Below are 19,106 nucleotides of genomic sequence, written 5' to 3' on the forward strand. Positions count from 1 at the left end.
AGTTACAAATTCAGTCCTCTTGTCAGTCACTCAGCATCCATATAAGCTTTCAGAATAAAGTCCATACTCATATAATATTCCCTCTGCCTGGTATGTTTGTTTTTTTCTTCTTCATTTTCTATATCAAAAACATTTCTATTTCTCCTCCAAGATTCAGATCAGGATCACTTCCCACAATAAGCCCATCTTAATAGTATTTTCATTCCCAAACCCCCAAACCTTTTATGGTATCTGGCATAGTATGTGCTCAACATGTTTTTTTTTTTTTTTATCATCTTTATTGGAGTATAATTGCTTTACAATGGTGTGTTAGTTTATGCTTTGTAACAAGATGAATCAGTTATACATATACATATATCCCCATATCTCTTCCCTCTTGCATCTCCCTCCCTCCCACCCTCCCTATCCCACCCCTCTAGGTGGTCACAAAGCACCCAACTGATCTCCCTGTGCTATGTGGCTGCTTCCCACTAGCTATGTATTTTACATTTGGTAGTGTATATATGTCCATGCCACTCTCTCACTTTGTCCCAGCTTACCCTTCCCCCTCCCCATATCCTCAAGTCCATTCTCTAGTAGGTCTGCGTCTTTATTCCTGTCTTGCCCCTAGGTTCTTCGTGACCCTTTTTTTTTCTTAGATTCCATATATATGTGTTAGCATACAGTATTTGTTTTTCTCTTTCTGACTTACTTCACTCTGTATGACGGACTCTAGGTCCATCCACCTCACTACAAATAACTCAATTTCGTTTCTTTTTATGGCTGAGTAATATCCATTGTATATATGCCACACCTTCTTTATCCATTCATCTGTCAGTGGACACTTAGGTTGCTTCCATGTCCTGGCTATTGTAAATAGAGCTGCAGTGAACATTGTGGTACATGACTCTTTCTGAATTATGGTTTTCTTAGGGTACATGCCCAGTAGTGGGATTGCTGGATCATATGGTAGTTCTATTTTTAAGGAACCTCCATACTGTTCTCCATAGTGGCTGTATCAATTTACATTCCCACCAGCAGTGCAAGAGTGTTCCCTTTTCTGCACACCCTCTCCAGCATTTATTGTTTCTAGATTTTTTGATGATGGCCATTCTGACCGGTGTGAGATGGTATCTCATTGTAGTTTTGATTTGCATTTCTCTAATGATTAATGATGTTGAGCATTCTTTCATATGTTTGTTGGCAATCTGTATATCTTCTTTGGAGAAATGTCTGTTTAGGTCTTCTGCCCATTTTTGGATTGGGTTGGCTCAACATGTATTTTATGAAATAATAATTGTATAGCTAAATGCAAAATAATGATGAATGACAGAAGAGAAACCTTATTTATTTAATAATAAATCATTTAGCAACCTAGAGAATACAATGTCTAAAGGTAGAGAGGTAATGTTCTGGGGATGATTGAATTATTTTAACATTTGTAACCTGACAAATTTCACAAAATGGCTGAAATGCAGAATGGAGGTTTCAGTAAGACTTGTGTCAATAACATGAAGATAACAGAAGACTTTTTTAAAAGTATGTTTTAGAGACAGGATTTTCTAATTATGTATTAGAGGTTAAAAATTAAGAAGATGGTTTGAGAATTCATATTTAAGACCCAGAAAGAAAAAAAAGGTTCGCTTGATAACACATGCTACTTATGTAGTGTACTTACTTAAGTCAGATATTTAATTATAACTGATTATTCCCTTTTCATTTAATTTAATGCTCTGGAAAACATCCTATCTTAATTTCATTTTAAAATGCAGCAAAATCATCCCACACACCTTCATTTGTTCATCTTTTTTAGGTTTATTCCCTGCTGTCCTGAATCTTGCTTCCAGTGCTCTCATCACCACAAATGCAACATGTGGAGAAAAAGGACCTGAAATGTATTGCAAATTGGTAGAGCACGTCCCTGGGCAGCCCGTGAGGAACCCTCAGTGTCGGATCTGCCATCAAAACAGCAGCAATCCACACCGTACGTATTTTAGGATGAATTTGTGTGGCACTGGGTAGGAGCTGTAATTGAGGTTGTTGAGGTCAAAGTGCATTAAAGTCAAAGGGTTTGTGGTCCCCCAAATTTCTAGAACTTTACTTCCACTGTGAACCTTACAGCCCCTCTCTGTCACTTAACAAACGTTATTGGAATTCCTTATGTGTAGTGGGTGTGGTGCTTGAGGAGAGTTTTCTAGCTGAAGACTTGTGGCAGTCCTTAAGTTTATCACTTGCAGAAGATTATCTGAAGATGTGGTTATTAATTCATGTTTTAGTCATTCAGTGGTCACTTATATGCCAGGTACTTTGCTGGGGATCCAACAGGAATAAGATGTGGACTCTGACTCAGTTGAAGAAGTGGCAGAAAGCAGATTATTGCTGTGTAATGTGGTAGGTACCAAGGAAAGAATGAGCATAGGGGCTTTAGGGAGAAAGGGGAGGGTTACAAATTTAGTCCTGGTGTAGATGAAGGCTTGCCAGAAGTGACATCTAAACTGAGACTCAAGGACAAATATGAGCTGAGCAGGCAAAGGGGAGACAGAGGGAAGAGAAGGAATGCCAGGAAGAGGTTTCAGAGTAAGGCAGAAAAGAGTACTTGCTCAGGGAACTAACAGGTAGTTAGGAATGGCTGCAACTGAAGGTGTCAGAGGGCAGAGGGTAGGGATGAGTCTGGTACAGGGCTGGAATCAGACTATACGGTTCTTAAACACCACAAGAAGAGCGTTTCAAGGAAAGGAGTCATACAAAGCCCTCTGGGGTGGCCTCTAGGAACCACACTGATATCTCAGACTCATTCATGCGTTTATTCAGCAAGCATTTGAACACCAGCTACTAGAAATGCATTCTACTGGAGCAGAGTGTTGAATCATACATAGTCCTTGACTTAAAGGACTTGGAGGGGGGGAATAGGGGAAACAAAACTAAATTGAGTGCTAAGGGAACATCTAGAGATTCCTGGGAGAAAGTGACCATGTACTGAGAAAATAAGGGTTAGTAAGATGAAAAGGGGAAAAGTATTATATATATATAAAAAATACATAAATCTTGAAGGCATGAAATAGCATGATCTATTCAGAGAACTGTAAGTAATTAGGTTTAATGAGTAAAGAGTTTATATGGAGAAGGGGAGAATGGTGTGAGATAATTCTAGAGATGAGGGTTGATTTATAGATATATTGATACATTGGGAAATCATCAAATATTGGGGAGATTAATAAAGTGAATAATGTCAATGAGGTGCTTTATAATAAAGTTTCACAATTATACTGTTTTAAAATTTACTTAGTTTTTCTTCTCTTCTTAAAAAAAGTTACAATGCTCATAAAATGAAGAAAGCTTTCTCTCACAGTTTATATTTTTTAATCCCAAAAGAAAGTCGGGAGGCACTGTGCATTCTTTCTTGGAGCTGGTTAAAGGGAAGAATGCATAGTCCCTTCTCTATTATACAATTTAGAGATACTGAAAACGTTAATATGTTTGGAGAACTGGGACTTTTATGAATACAATTGCTGGTCTTGTATATCACAGAGTGTTAAACAAAAAGTTGAGAAACCAAAGATGGCAAGCATCAGAAACCTTCCTTGCCTGTTAAGTGACTCTGGTTGTTTTCTATGGTGTAGATTGTTATGGGTGTAGGAGTAGGGAATATTGGAACACATCCTATCTGTTTGCTGTTCTTGTACAAAACGTTTAGGGCAAAAGACCTAGGTCAGAGCCCTGGGGAAACATCAAAAGCAAGAAAATTGAGGTAAATAAATGAAAATAAAGTGAATTAAAAAATAAATGAATTGATGGACTATGAGCTTTAGGTTCCTTAGAGAAGAAGATGAAGCCTGATAGGGAGAAATTGACATTGTTGCAAGACTTGGTGGCCTTGATGATTTCACAGAGAATGTGAGAAAGCCTGGAGGCATGGAATGGCTGGGAGGAAATGATGGGGGTGGTTGGGAGTGTGTATATGTGTGTTTAGGACGGGCTGGGCAGAGAAGGAGAGTTAGAGAGAGAAAGTACGAAAATCGTATATATGCGTGTTTGTGTGCGTGTGTGCGTATATACACGTATATGTATGTGTATATATGTATGGTTATCTATATATACATATGCATAAAATCGGATATAGAAGACAATTAAACAGATATTCTAGCAGTAAACTTAGGGCTATACCTTAGGGTACATGTTATCAATGATGTAGAATTTCTAAGAGGGAAAACATCAGTGGGAACTGAAGTAGCAAGAGAAAGTTCCAAGAAGGGCTCTAAAAACCTGAATTACCCGAGATAAGAAGGAAAAGCATTCCAGGAAAGGAGAAAAAGCTGGAAATGTGTAAATAGACAGGATGGAAGGAAGGTGCAGTGATTCAGGTAGAAAATAATTGAGTGGACACTCTTGGTAGCAAAATCAGTGAGATGTATTCACCAAATTAAGTCTACGAGTGACTGTCACTCCCTTCTTCAGAGTTCAATATTCAGCGTCTTTCAGTGGGAGACATCTGTATTTAGGCAATCCCACCCCATATTTTCACTTTGGGACAAAAAAGTGAATAAACTGTTTTAGTAAAGCAAGACATATATGAGGTATGTTTTGTATTTCCCATTTTATTTAGTTGTGGTAAGTTTTTAAAACTTATCACAGCCTACATTTACTTTGATTAATTTAATTTCAAATTACCAGCTTCATTACATTTCAAAATCCTGTTTTGGAACCAGAAATTTAGAAAGAATAATACCCCACAAGAATAAAAAATCTAGCAATAATCCACATGGATATATTTTAGTAAAAGTTGAAGCAACAGATGATAAAATTCCACAGATTCACTGAACAGCTAGAATTAATCTGGAAGGTTGGTACTTAAGTACTATACAAAGAAAAGGAAATTTGCACCTCCTGACTGTTAATAGATTGTGCTTTCCAATAAAACAGCAGTTTGAAAGATTTACTTCATCAGTGATTCCCTCGCCAATTTTCAGATGCAGTTAGCCTTTGGATTGACTTGAGTCACTATCCCTGTTGAGGATGTTATAAGTTTCTATCTCTTTTTTAAATAAGGGAAGTATGCCAACAATTAATCAGTATTTTCAAATTAATTATGATTCAAGTTTCATAATGGGGATTATGGTTAATTGTTGATTCATCTCCCAGTCTTCCTTTTCATGACTAATTCTCATATCAATTTGACCTGAGGTGACAGATATCAAAATTTCCAATTAGATAGCTCTCTCACAACTACCTTATGAGCCACAAGTATGATTTGGAAATGTGGTTGTGTGTGTGTTTTTGTATCACATTTTAAACCCACAATCTGTGAAGAAGATTCAGGAGGATGTTTAAGGAATGCTTGCTGTGATATTTATTTTTCTTCAGAAGCAGTGCCAGTAATATTTCAATTATGGTTCTGATTCCCAATGTGCCAATTTCAGCACCCACTCATACCACCAAGGACATTTATTTGATATTTAGTTATGCTTCTTGTATTTGTTGATGTTATAAAGACCTAACACTTTCCCTAGCTTCAGCAGAACAAGTTAACTAGTGCTAATTATTAAATTTAGTCAGCAATTTTACTTTTCATTAATGAGATAAGGTGCCTCATCTCAGTGGACTGCTAATGTGATAAGACTTGGTACAAAACAAAGCCCATCCAGATGTTCAGCTGAATTAAGTAATTTACCAATAAAAATAGATTATTTTTGTCCTGTCTTATATACTCATGTTACCATAAGTAAATCAAAGATATAAGCCTTTATATTTTCAGTTAAACAGGTTATAGCAGACTATGTTAATAAAATTAATATGTAATAAAAATGTTCACAATCTGAAAAAGGCAAATTTAATGAATATTCAGTTTTTGTAAATTTTTTGAAGATGATTTTACTTTACTATCAGACTCCTATTGCACTGAGGACTTCTTTTTGCTTGGTTTTTATCTTCAAAAATTTTATTAAATGTAATTTGTCCCCAGTAAAGATTCAGAACCCTGCATATTTTGAACAGATGTATAATTAATTCTATGTATATGCATAATAATGGCTAGAATATTAATGGTTTTAATGTTCCTCTGGTAACCCTGTAAGTTGAGAGTTCCCATCCAATTACTGGTCCATGGCAAAATGAGAAAATGAAAACAAAATTCCAAATTTTTTATGAAGATAAAATGAATACCTTTCAAAGAATTATCCTTCATTTTAATATTATGTTGTTTTAAAACTTTTTTTGTTTTTGAATATCCTCCATTTTATGAAATAAGTGATATTTTAAATGATAGCAGGAGTAGGCTGAACGCTACTACTGAACGCTATTACTTTGAGAAATAAAGAGCTAGAACTCCTGTATCAAGTCCACAAATCTCTTTCACATACATTTAATTTTTTTTTTTTACTTTTTTCTGAGAGTTAAGATTCTGGGTACCTGTGCTATGAGTGGAGTTATGTTATCCTCACTTCAAGAATGACACAGAGTTTAAGTGACTTGCCCGTGGTCAGTTAAGTGCTGAATGGTGGGTGCAGATAGGCTGTCCAGCTGCTCCTACTCCAGCACTTCATGGTTCAAATCTTATGCTCTTTCATCACCATTATCATTAAAACACCTGGCTAGATTACATTACGTCCACAGATTGCAAGTAGTCCATGATTGTTCCTCATAGTGATATGGCTTGTTTATTATTTGAAATATTCCTTCAGTTTGCAAAAAAAGATTATGTTCTAATAAAGGGGTATTCTTAGGCCATTCATTTGAAACATCTTCCCAAGGAATTAGTGTTATAAAGGTTCTCACGACTGACACTCCAAAGCATAATTAATCAGAGTAGCAGGGGAGCTAACCTCCACTCTATTTACATTTCTGTGGGCAAATAGGCTGACGTCCAAGTGAGATGTTAGGGAGTTAAGAACTCTTACTGCAGCCCTAGGAATAGAAATAGGAACATCCCCAGCAAACTGCCCTCCTGCCGTTCTCACCCGTGCCTAAGCTGGGCCGGATCAGAGGAGGAACAAGTTCTGTTCCTCCTTACTTGGGAAATGAGAAGCACAGATGGCAGATAAGAACCAATGACTGCATCCAAAAAGGAACAAGAGCTTTGGCACTCCAGAGGTAATGGTTGCTGTTGTGAGATGCATGGAACTAAGTGGGAGGAGATGAAGAATGTGTGAGTTTTGAGGATTGTAAGAAGGAACTGTGGGGGGAGGTGGCAACGATCGTCCACACCTCCTGTTTTTTATTGCCAATCTCCTTTTTAATTTTCACAATACGTCCTGTTCTCATGTATCTGGAGTAAAGACAAGGGGAGATCCATGTTTAGTTAGTAGGATGGAGTTTCATGTGCCAAGCTCTCTTTGCTTGCTTTTATTGTCCATACCCCTCCACTGAGTTAGTGATTATGGGGACAGGCATCGCTGGATGGGAGATTTGGAGTATCTTTCATTATATTTTTAAATAGTGGTTTAAATAGAAAGTTGGCAGATTGAGGACTGACTGCAAAAAGCCTCATAGGATGGATTTGACAGCATTTTCTATTAAAACCAGATACATATTGAATTGCCCAAGTCCTGGTAATAATGTATGTGTCAGAAGGGCAAATCTTCAAGTACCTTTCAACCACAATTCAGGATTTTATGTTTCTGTTCAAAAAGTTGATGTCATACTAGAGCTGCCTCAAACAGTAGAGTTTTTGCTTCTTTGAATGACTGACACACCAATTAGACTTCAAATTCATTTCTTCACACTTAGTTTCTATAGTTATCTTTAGAGTTGCCCGTTTCCGTTGATGGCCAGAGTGCTGCACAGTTTCTTCTCTTATAGTCTTTAACCATTTCACACTACCTTGCGGAGCGCTGTGAAAAAGTCGACAGTAACCAAATTCTGTTAAAGATATGAATTGTTCTCTCTTTATGTTACTTTAATGTTTGACCTTCACATGATGATGGTTTTAACTTAGTTTTACTTTTTACTTTAAAAAAACAGCTATAAGTTCTTCATATGATCTTTTCTTCTTTCACATGCTGCTGCTGACTCAATAGTGAGACACCCGATTACAAATGCTATTGATGGAAAGAACACTTGGTGGCAGAGTCCCAGTATTAAGAATGGAATCGAATACCATTATGTGACAATTACACTGGATTTACAGCAGGTATTATGCCTTTTTTTTACTTTTCCACTTTGAAATTGGATCTTGGATTTGCTATTTGTGTAGTTAGCAGTTCTTGGGTGAAAGGATACTCTTTCTTATTACCCTCCATTGTTTTCTTGATACAGTGAACAAAGGGGCTTATTCATTTAGTAAATTGCTATTTAAAAATATTTGGCATTTATTTCTAAAGCACAACTATTTGGGTTGGCCCAGAAGTTCATTCGGTTTTTTCCATAACATCTTACAGAAAAACCCAAACTCACTTTTCGGCCAGCCCAATAAAATGAATTCGCGTGAGAGGTTTAGAACTGAATTAGGAGCTGACTCTGTTCTGGCCAATGAGAGTTAATGATAAAAATGTTGATCAATGAAATCTTACATAAAGAAAATATAATAGTGCCATTTTAAAACTTTTAAAATAATAGAGTGCTGCCACTCTGCTCATGGTGGGTGTATGAAAAGGTTCTTGGATAACAGGACTCTTGAGTACATTGCCTCTCATTACTGGGAGTTGAGCAAGATGTGACGGTTGATTCTTAAAGTTGGGCCAGTAATGAGGTAACAAGCCTTGTAGTTGTATAAAATTGATGTTAGAAGTTGTTAGAGTTTGTGGTACGTAGGTATAGTGCCTTCTACCTTAATTTTTTTCTTCTTTCTGTTTACAGTATTCAGGTCAGGTGGAAAGTATTCATCAAGAATTATTTAGGCTTGCAAATAGGATGGAGTCTGGAAAAATGTTCCCATATTTTACTGTTATTCCAAATACAAAAGTTTAGTTGATCGACTGAAGGCTGAGACTGGAAATGTTGAACTTAGATGACTTTTTTAACTCAACCTGTTCCTCTCTCACTCTCTGGGATAGCATAGGAAAGGTACTTAGGCATTCCTCCCTGACCCAGTAGAGGCAGAGCAGCAAAGGGGCTTGGGGTTAGTGGAGAGGATATGGCTAAAATAGTTAATGACAGATACCGTAACTGCAGAGCTTGTGTTTCCACATGTGATCACAGTGGAGGAAAGCACTAGCCAGTGGGGGTTTGTCACCTTCTCAGGAGGCTAGATAGGCACCAGGCATTTCCCTAATGGATGCTGTTTATCATCAATAGGATACGAACTACCCACTTCAGGTTTGAGGCCCATTTTGGCCAGGGTGCACATATTCAGGAATTGCAAAGGGCCAGTTAGTGGGTCTCGCAGCAGGTACTCTTTCCACCCACTTGGGACTCCTCAGGACTTGAGCAACAGGGTAGCAGCAGGGACTCAGTGCTGCAGCTAAACTGCCAACTGGTATGTATTTATTTCTACCCATACCAGCAGCTGAATGTCAGCCTTGAGTTAACAGTATTTCTCAGGAAATCTCAGAGCACAATCAGGGAAAGCAGGCAAACGACTACGTTGATCAATTATGCTTTAGTTCAATGAAGTCTTATGCATGAATTTCCTGAAAATCCTAGCCTCGAAATGGACTTTATCCCTCTCTGGATAAAGACAACTTGGTCCTTTGCCAGTCACAGCAGTTGTCCCCCATCATGTGGTCGTTGAAAGTTGCAATCCCACTTTCCAATCAGGAGTGAGTCTGCTGTCTATTACCTTGGGTCATCTCCTGGGATAGGGAATCAGTAAATAGTGATGGTTCATTGCTCTGGTTTACTTTCTGCCTATTCTTTTAAATCACACATGGAGCAGGAGACTCAATTGTTAATATAATTTGCACAAGTCACTTATACTATCCTTTGAGCTCAACCCTCTTCCCTGTTAGTTTAATGGCCTTCAGAGGTGTGAATATTCAAGACATCTTTTATAGTTCAGTCTTCATAACAAGTGGCAGGAATCTGTTTATAAGATCAGTTTACCGGTCTCCAGAGTCTGGAGTACACCTCATGGAAGTGGCACAGATGTGTCCTCGTATGGCCTCATATCCCAGAATGGCACCCACCCATGCCCTTATTCACTTCAGCCCTCTCTTACCTCCTGTAAATCAACTCATCATGTGTTTAAGAGAAGCAGAACACAGCCTATAAAATAAAATAAATCCTTATTTCTACTTGTCTCAAGATTTTAATTTAGTCAATGATTTAATAATGTAAAAAGCTAAGCAGATTTTGTAATCAGATTTTATAAGGGAATTCCACAGACAGAAAGGGGAATTAGACCTCTTATTTAGCCTCAGGCTTTGGAGGAACAAACTGTGGAACAGGTTCTTAAACCTATTCAATTAAGGGGCAAATCTGCAGGAAGTCATGTTACAATGCATTGGCAACAGAGAAAATGTGGACATCCTTATTATATCATTTACTTCTTACAATTAGCTGATAAGGCAGCTAGTATTATTACCCCTCTTTAATAGTTGAAGAACACTAAGACTTAGAAAAATTAAGTGACTTGGGCTTCTTACTAAAGTCTTTTATGGACAGGGCTGGGATTTCATCCGGAGTTGTATGAATCCAGACGGCAAACTATGCCAGTATTTCCTAAACTGGGATTGGAAGACCTAATTTAGGGAGAATTTTTGGTATATAATTTCAGGGGGTCCATACATTGTTTGGGTTTAAGGAATACTGGGTTATCATCTCCTGGCTTACACAGGAGAATATAGCCAAAGTCTGTTTTGTCATAAAACAAGGACTAGATCTCTCATTTTCTACTACACTTTAGCATATCTCTAAAACAGCATAACTTCAGTCTTTTTCACCTACAGCATGAAGGATTAATAGGTTTTTCATCATAATATGAGCTATTATTCAGCTGGGAGGCAAGGGCAGTAGTTTCATAATGAATAGGTAAATATCACTAAATGTTTGTTTGTCATTCATTCAGCAAGAGGTTTGACCATTTATTAGTTCTTCTTTTTATTTTGAGATGCATGAATTTCAACAAGTGCCGGTTTTTTGTTGTTGATATATACTTGGCTCCTCTGTGGAATACTTTTAATAAGTTACTATTTTAAATAAAGTTCACCATTGGATTTCCTTGATTGAATCATTACAGATTACACTGGGAAATTTCTTTTACGTTTTATCATTCAAGATGAGCCCTAGAAAAATATAACTTACTGAGAAGAAAGTAGGTACTTATTTTATAGATGGTTTTTAGATTTTTATTACTAAGGGATTATTAACTTTTCCCAATACTACTATTTACTCACAGCCTATCTTGAGCAAATAATTTAATCATGCTGTGCCCCAAGTTCTAGATTAGTAAAATAAATATTATAATATCATGGCAAGAAATTGAAATAACGATAATAGCAATACAACTAAATTACATCTGACAATTACAGTTATCATAAAGACCTACTATCAGCATAATCTCAAAGAGAAGCTTAGCTGTTCCAATGATGTGTAGGCAAAACCCCAGTATAATGGTAAATAAAAATATACATAAATTTAAAAGACAATAATAGGAAATTGAAGGTTAATAGGATGTCCAAAATATTCCATTTTAGTCCCTTTCCAACCGGATTTTCATGACAATATATATTATAATATATGATCTCATTTTATTACTTTTAAAAATCTGGTCATTTTTAGGGCTTCCCTGGTGGCGCAGTGGTTGAGAGTCCGCCTGCCGATGCAGGGGACACGGGTTCGTGCCTCGGTCGGGGAAGATCCCACATGCCGCGGAGCGGCTAGGCCCATGAGCCATGGCCGCTGAGCCTGCGCGTCCGGAGCCTGTGCTCCGCAACGGGAGAGGCCACAACAGTGAGAGGCCCGCGTACTGCAAAAAAAAAAAAAAAAAAAAAAGAAAAAAAAAAAAAATCTGGCCATTTTCTTAGGCTTTCCCTTTGATTTGTTTAGGAAGAAAGTTGATTGGCAAGTGGGTTAAAATACAGAGGGGCAGCTTTTTAATAGACCTTTAAAAAACGTACATTGAGTAATACTCACTCCTGGATAATCCAGGTATGCCATGGAATTAGTTATGCTCATGTGTAGGAATCTCCTTTATCTCAATACATAATTCCCTTCTCTTCCTGGTTTATCCCCCAAAACTAAAAATGCATTTATCAAGAAAAATTGTCTTACAGCTACAGAGATCAAGTTCCACATGTTCTTGACCTAAATGTTTTATTCATTGACCTTATAGAGACATATCTAGTGAGATAGGTTAACAGTTTAAAGTGAGAGTTGTGTTTTGGAGGAGGATGAATTAATATTTCTATACAAATATTGTTATACTTTTGGAATGTGTGTGAATAGCATAAAACCATTTTTCCTTGAACTGTTAATAATTAATCCCTCATATAATAATAAAGCATGAAAAAAGTGAGATAGATACAATTAATTATTAAATATTCAACAGGTAGAAAGAAGTATAAATGACATTCCTACATTTAATATCCCATTATCTAAATAAGGAAGATACACGTGATATATTAAAAAGCGAAACAAGATTTACATAGCTCTGGTTGAATATGGTTCTGTTCAATACAGTCTATTTGATCTGTCTCCTGGAGACAGAGCTCTATGAAGGATTTAGCCCATGGCATGGTGATTAGATGTATTCCCCTGTTGTCCTTCTGGATTGAGCATTCTTGAAGGCAGAGTTCTCAGACTGTTTCTACCCACCATGGCACTCAGCATCTAGCAAGAACTCAGCAGATTTGATGAAAGAATGGTTCATGGTTGCTCTTCAAATCACTGAATTTTTTCTTGGTATTATTTGCGTCACTGCTAAATTGATGAATATAAAACTAACTACAGTGGAGATTATAATCTACACGTTCAAAATGTCCTACATGATACGTCTTGTTTAGTATAGCAGAATATAATTAAATATAATATAATTCTTTACCTGCTTTAGTTTTTTTTTAAGATCATTGATTCAATGTCACAAGTAGGATCTGTGGTTAATTAGAAAGTGTAATCTCTCTCACTAAATGAATTTGTGCTGATCTTTTAATCATTAATAAAGGTGACTACCAGCTTTACTGTCTGTATTGTGCAGAGCATTAGTTTTAATTTTCTCCCCTTCAGTCTACTTTCAACACTGCACTCACATTGATTTTAGTACCAAATTGGATCAGATCACTCCTTCCACTAAAACCCTCTAATGGCACTCAGTGGAAAAAGCACAATTACCCACAAGAATTTACCTCACCCCCTTTCATCCCTGGCCTCAATCTCCCTTCTTCAGTTGCCCCACTGGCTACTTCACTGAGTCTTGAAGTCCTTTGCACTTGCGGTTCCTTGTGTTGGAATTATTTTCCCTAATTTCCATACAGTCTGTTTCATTTCCTTTGGATTTTTATTCAAGTGTCATGTTCATAGCAAGGACCTCCTTGATAATCCTATTGAAAATTACAAATCCCTCCCTATTTCCTAACCCATTTCCCTGCTTTATTTTTCTCCATAAAGTACATGGCTATCTAACTTACTACATGTATTTTACTACAGCTCTTCCTCGACTTATGATGGAATCACATCCCAATAAACTGATTGCAAATTGAAAATATTGTAAGTTAAAAATGCATTTAATACACCAAACATCATAGCTCAGCCTAGCCTACCTTAAACATGCTCAGAACACTTACATTAGCCTACAATTGGGCAAAACCACCTAACACAGGCATACTTTATAATAAATTGTTAAATATTTCACCAATAATTTATTGAATGCTGTACTAAAAATGAAAAACAGAATGGGTGTGTGGGTACAAAGTGGTTGAAAGTGTATCAGTTGCTTACCTTCCTGATCCCGTGGCTGACTGCGTCTTGCTGCTCACGGCCACTGCCCAGCATCACAAGAGAGCATCATACCACATATTGCTAGCCTGGAGAAGATACAAATTCAAAATCTGAAGTGAAGCATAGTAAGTCCAAGACCATCTGTATTTATATTGAATGTTGTTTATCTCCCCATTTAAAATGCAATTTTCATGAGAGTGGAGATAGTTGTTTGTTGTTTTTTTGAATTGCCGCATTCTAAGCACTTGGAATAATACACAGCATATAAGAGGTACTCTATAGATTTATATTAAATGAATAAATGATTGAATGAATAAACAATCCAAACACCAATTCATAGTGCAAGAATCATATTAAAGCTGAAAATGAAACAAAGGAAGAAATATTCTTACTGTATTTCTTATGATAAAATATGCTATGCATTTTCAAATTTATGATTTCTCCTTTAAGTCTCCGGCTAAATAGCATGAAGTAAATTTTCTCACTAATCCTTTTACTAAACATGTTCTAAACTTCGGTCATATTTGTCACTCTCTGTGTGACTTTACCACATTTATAGCTTTATTTGGGAAAAGCAGATTTTAATCAATTTAACTCTTCATTTGTAACAGAGAAGTCTAGAACTGTAATTTTTTAATTGATATTTAAAAATTTCCCAGTTGAAAAAAGTAGAAGTATAAAAGGGGGAAAGTGCCACCAGAATGCTGCTTAAACAAGATTCTAGACAAAAGATATTATGTATTTTGATATAAATAGCTAATAAACTAAATTCTAGCAATATCATGAAAACGTAAATGTTTTGGAGATGCAGATCCTATTTCAAATGGTGTCAAGATGACTACCCTGGAAAATGATTCTTGAAACCAGGGAATAAATTCATGAATTTTTTAAAAATAGAAATAATAATACATAATTAAAAGATCTGTTAAATATCTGTGGGAAAAGATCTGTTAAAAATTTTAAATCATACTGATTCTGTTATGCAAAGTCTGAAGAGGACTGACTAAAAGAGACTGAATGTGGGCAATTTTTCACAGCTGTCTGATGACTTTCACACATGAAACACAACTGTATTTCCTCATGTTGGTGGAATATTGTGTATTGTCCCATTTTATTCTTGAAGTCTAAGTTTTTACTTATTATATTTATATATGCTTATATATATAATTATACTTATATATAGTTATATATCATATGCACATATAAATTAGAGTTTTTTCCTAGAAGTTGACTGTATATTTAAGTTATGTGATAGCATGTGTGTTTTAATTTGTAGATGATACATGTTTTCAGTATGACCCTGAGTCTTAAAAATACTAAAATGGCAAGAAGGATGAGCAAGAGGCTAAGGAGAAAGGAGGAGATATAATTTTGCCCACTTCCATTTCCTGACCTATCACTTATTAGCTCATTTACCTTAGGTAGATTGTCCTACTTTTATACTCCTCAATATGGTCATATGGAAAATGGAATCAATAGCACCACTTCTTTCTTAAGAAGACTGTTATAGGGTAAAGTGATGTAATATGGGCAAATAGCCAAGCACACTGCTACACAGTAGTTAATACTCAGTAAGTAATAGGTCCTGGCCTTCTACACTGATAATAATGCTGAGCAGAGAACAAATGGGCTAGAGTAGTAATGAGAGTGACTTGAAAAAGCAAAACAAGGGGACTTCCCTGGCAGTCCAGTGGTAAAGACTTCGCCTTCCAATGCAGAGGGTGTGGGTTCGATCCCAGGTCAGGGAGCTAAGATCCCGTATGCCTTGCAGCCAAAAACTAAAACATAAAACAGAAGTAGTATTGTAACAAAATCAATAAAGAGCTGCCTGGCTCGTGGCCTCCCGAGAGCAAGGTTCTTGGTGCTCTGACTGGGTGTCAGGCCTGAGCCTCTGAGGTGGGAGAGCCAACTTCAGGACATTGGACCACCAGAGACCTCCTGGCCCCACATAGTATCAATCAGTGAGACCTCTCCCAGAGATCTCTGGCTCAACACTAAGACCCAGCATCACTCAACGATGAGCAAGCTCCAGTGCTAGACACCCCATGTCAAACTACTAGCAAGACAGGAGCACAACCCCACCCATTAGCAGAGAGGGTGCCTAAAATCATACTAAGTTCACAGACACCCCAAAACATACCACCGGACTTGGTCCTGCCCCTCAGAAAGACAAGATCCAGCCTCATCCACCAGAATACAGGCACGAGTCCCATCCACCAGGAAGCCTACACAACCCAGTGAACCAACCTTAGCCACTGGGGGCAGACACCAAAAACAATGGGAACTACGAACCTGCAGCCTGAGAAAAGGATTTGTCAAACACAGTAAATTAAGCAAAATGAGAAGACAGAGAAATACGCAGCAGATGAAGGACCAAAGTAAAAACCCACCAGACCAAACAAATGAAGAGGAAATAGGCAGTCTACCTGAAAAAGAATTCAGAGTAATGATAGTAAAGATGATCCAAAATCTTGGAAACAGCACGGAGAAAATGCAAGAAAAGTTTAACAAGGACCTAGAAGAACTAAAGAGAAAAAAAACAATGATGAACAATACAATAAATGAAATTAAAAATTCGCTATAAGGAATCATGATGAACAACACAATAAATGAAATTAAAAATTCTCTATAAGGAATTAATAGCAGAATAACTGAGGCAGAAGAATGGATAAGTGACTTGGAAGATAAAACAGTGGAAATAACTACCACAGAGCAGAATAAAGAAAAAAGAATGAAAAGAATTGAGGACATTCTCAGAGACCTCTGGGACAACATTAAACGCACCAACATTAGAATTATAGGGGTCCCAGAAGAAGAAGAGAAAAAGAAAGGGACTGAGAAAATATTTGAAGAGATTATAGTTGAAAACTTCCCTAATATGGGAAAGGAAATAGTCAATCAGGTCCAGGAAGCGCAGAGAGTCCAGAGAGTCCATACAGGATAAATCCAAGGAGAAACACACCAAGACACATAGTAATCAACCTATCAGAAATTAAATACAAAGAAAAAATATTAAAAGCAGCAAGGGAAAAGCAACAAATAGCATACAAGGGAATCCTCATAAGGTTAACAGCTGTTCTTTCAGCAGAAACTCTGCAAGCCAAAAGGGAGTGACAGGACATATTTAAGGTGATGAAAGGGAAAAACCTACCGCCAAGATTACCCAGCAGGATCTCATTCAGGTTCGATGCAGAAATTAGAACCTTTACAGACAAGCAGAAGCTAAGAGAATTCAGCACCACCAAACCAGCTTTACAACAGATGGTAAAGGAACTTCTCTAGGCAGGAAACACAAGAGAAGGAAAAGACCTACAATAACAAACCCAAACAATTCAGAAAATGGTAATAGGAACATACATATCAATAATTACCTTAAATGTATTGGACTAAATGCTCCAACCAAAAGACATAGACTGGATGAATGGATACAAAAACAAGACCCATATATATGCTGTCTACAAGGGACCAACTTCAAACCTAGGGACGCATACAGACTGAAAGTGAGGGGTTGGAAAAACATATTCCATGCAAATGGAAATCCAAAGAAAGCTGGAGTAGCAATTCTCATATCAGACAAAATAGACTTTAAAATAAAGACTATTACAAGAGACAAAAAAGGACACTACAGAATGATCAAGGGATCAATCCAGGAAGAAGATAATAACAATTGTAAATATTTATGCACCCAACATAGGAGCACCTCAATACATAAGGTAAATTCTAAGAGCCATAAAATGGGAAATTGACAGTAACACAATAAGAGTAGGGGACTTTAACACCTCACTTTCACCAATGGACAGATCATCCAAAATGAAAATAAATCAGGAAACACAAGCTTTCAATGACACATTAGACAAGATGGACGTAATTGATATTTATAGGACATTCCATCCAAAAACAACAGAATACACTTTCTTCTCAAGTGCTCATGGAACATTCTCCAGGATAGATGATATCTTGGGTCACAAATCAAGCCTTGGTAAATTTAAGAAAATTGAAATCGTATCATTTCTGACCACAATGCTATGAGACTAGATATCAATTACTGGAAAAAAACTGTAAAAACTACAAACACATGGAGGATAAAAAATACGCTCATAAATAACCAAGAGATCACAGACGAAATCAAAGAGGAAATCAAAAAATACCTAGAAACAAATGACAGTGAAAACATGACAACCCAAACCTATGGGATGCAGAAAAGCAGTTCTAACAGGGAAGTTTATAGCATTACAATCCTACCTCAAGAAACAACAGATGTCTCAAATAAACAACCTAACCTTGCACCTAAAGCAATTAGAGAAGAACAGAAAAACCCCAAAGTTAGCATTAGGAAAGAAATCATAAAGATCAGATCAGAAATAAATGAAAAAGAAATGAAGGAAACTTTAACAAAGATCAATAAAACTAAAAGCTGGTTCTTTGAGAAGATAAACAAAATTTATAAACCATTAGCCAGACTCATCAAGAAAAAAAGGAAGACTCAAACCAACAGACTTCGAAATGAAAAAGGAGTGGTAACAACTGACACTGCAGAAATACAAAGGATCATGAGAGATTACTACAAGCAACTATGTGCCAATGAAATGGACGCCCTGGAAGAGTTGGACAAATTCTTAGAAAAGCACAACCTTCTGTGACTGAACCAGGAAGAAAGAGAAAATATAAACGGACCAATCACAAGCACTGAAATTGAAACTGTGATTAAAAATCTTCCAACAAACAAAAACCCAGGACCAGGTGGCTTCACAGGCGAAGTCTGTCAAACATTTAGAGAAGAGCTAACACCTATCCTTCTCAAACTCTTCCACAATATAGCAGATGGAGGAACACTCCCAAACTCATTCTACGAGGCCACCATCACTCTGATACCAAAACCAGGCAAAGATGTCACAAAGAAAGAAAACTACAACCCAATATCACAGACGAACATAGATGCAAAAATTCTCAACAAAATACTAGCAAACAGACTCCAATAGCACATTCAAAGGATCATACACCATGATCAAGTGGGGCTTATCCCAGGAATGCAAGGATTCTTTAATATACACAAATCAATCAATGTGATACACCGTATTAACAAATTGAAGGAGAAAAATCATATGATCATCTCAATAGATGCAGAAAAAGCTTTTGACAAAATTCAACACCAATTTATGATAAAAACCCTCCAGAAAGTAGGCATAGAGGGAACTTTCCTCAACATAATAAAGGCCATATATGACAAACCCACAGCCAACATCATCCTCAATGGTGAAAAACTGAAACCATTTCCACTAAGATCAGGAACAAGACAAGGTTGCCCACTCTCACCACTATTA

General features: G+C 36.9%; 1 protein-coding gene across 1 annotated transcript in view; it reads left to right on the plus strand.

Moving 5' to 3' along the window:
• LAMA2 (laminin subunit alpha 2) overlaps positions 1-19,106 on the plus strand; it is a 602,802-nt gene that overhangs the window by 154,907 nt on the left and 428,789 nt on the right. The window contains exons 2-3 of the mRNA XM_079939315.1: positions 1,793-1,963; positions 7,992-8,104. Coding sequence (XP_079795441.1) covers positions 1,793-1,963; positions 7,992-8,104 — 284 coding nt within the window. The remainder of the gene's footprint in view (positions 1-1,792; positions 1,964-7,991; positions 8,105-19,106) is intronic.

This window comes from Stenella coeruleoalba (assembly GCF_951394435.1).
Source record: "Stenella coeruleoalba genome assembly, chromosome: 12".
NCBI classification, from domain to species: domain Eukaryota; kingdom Metazoa; phylum Chordata; class Mammalia; order Artiodactyla; family Delphinidae; genus Stenella; species Stenella coeruleoalba.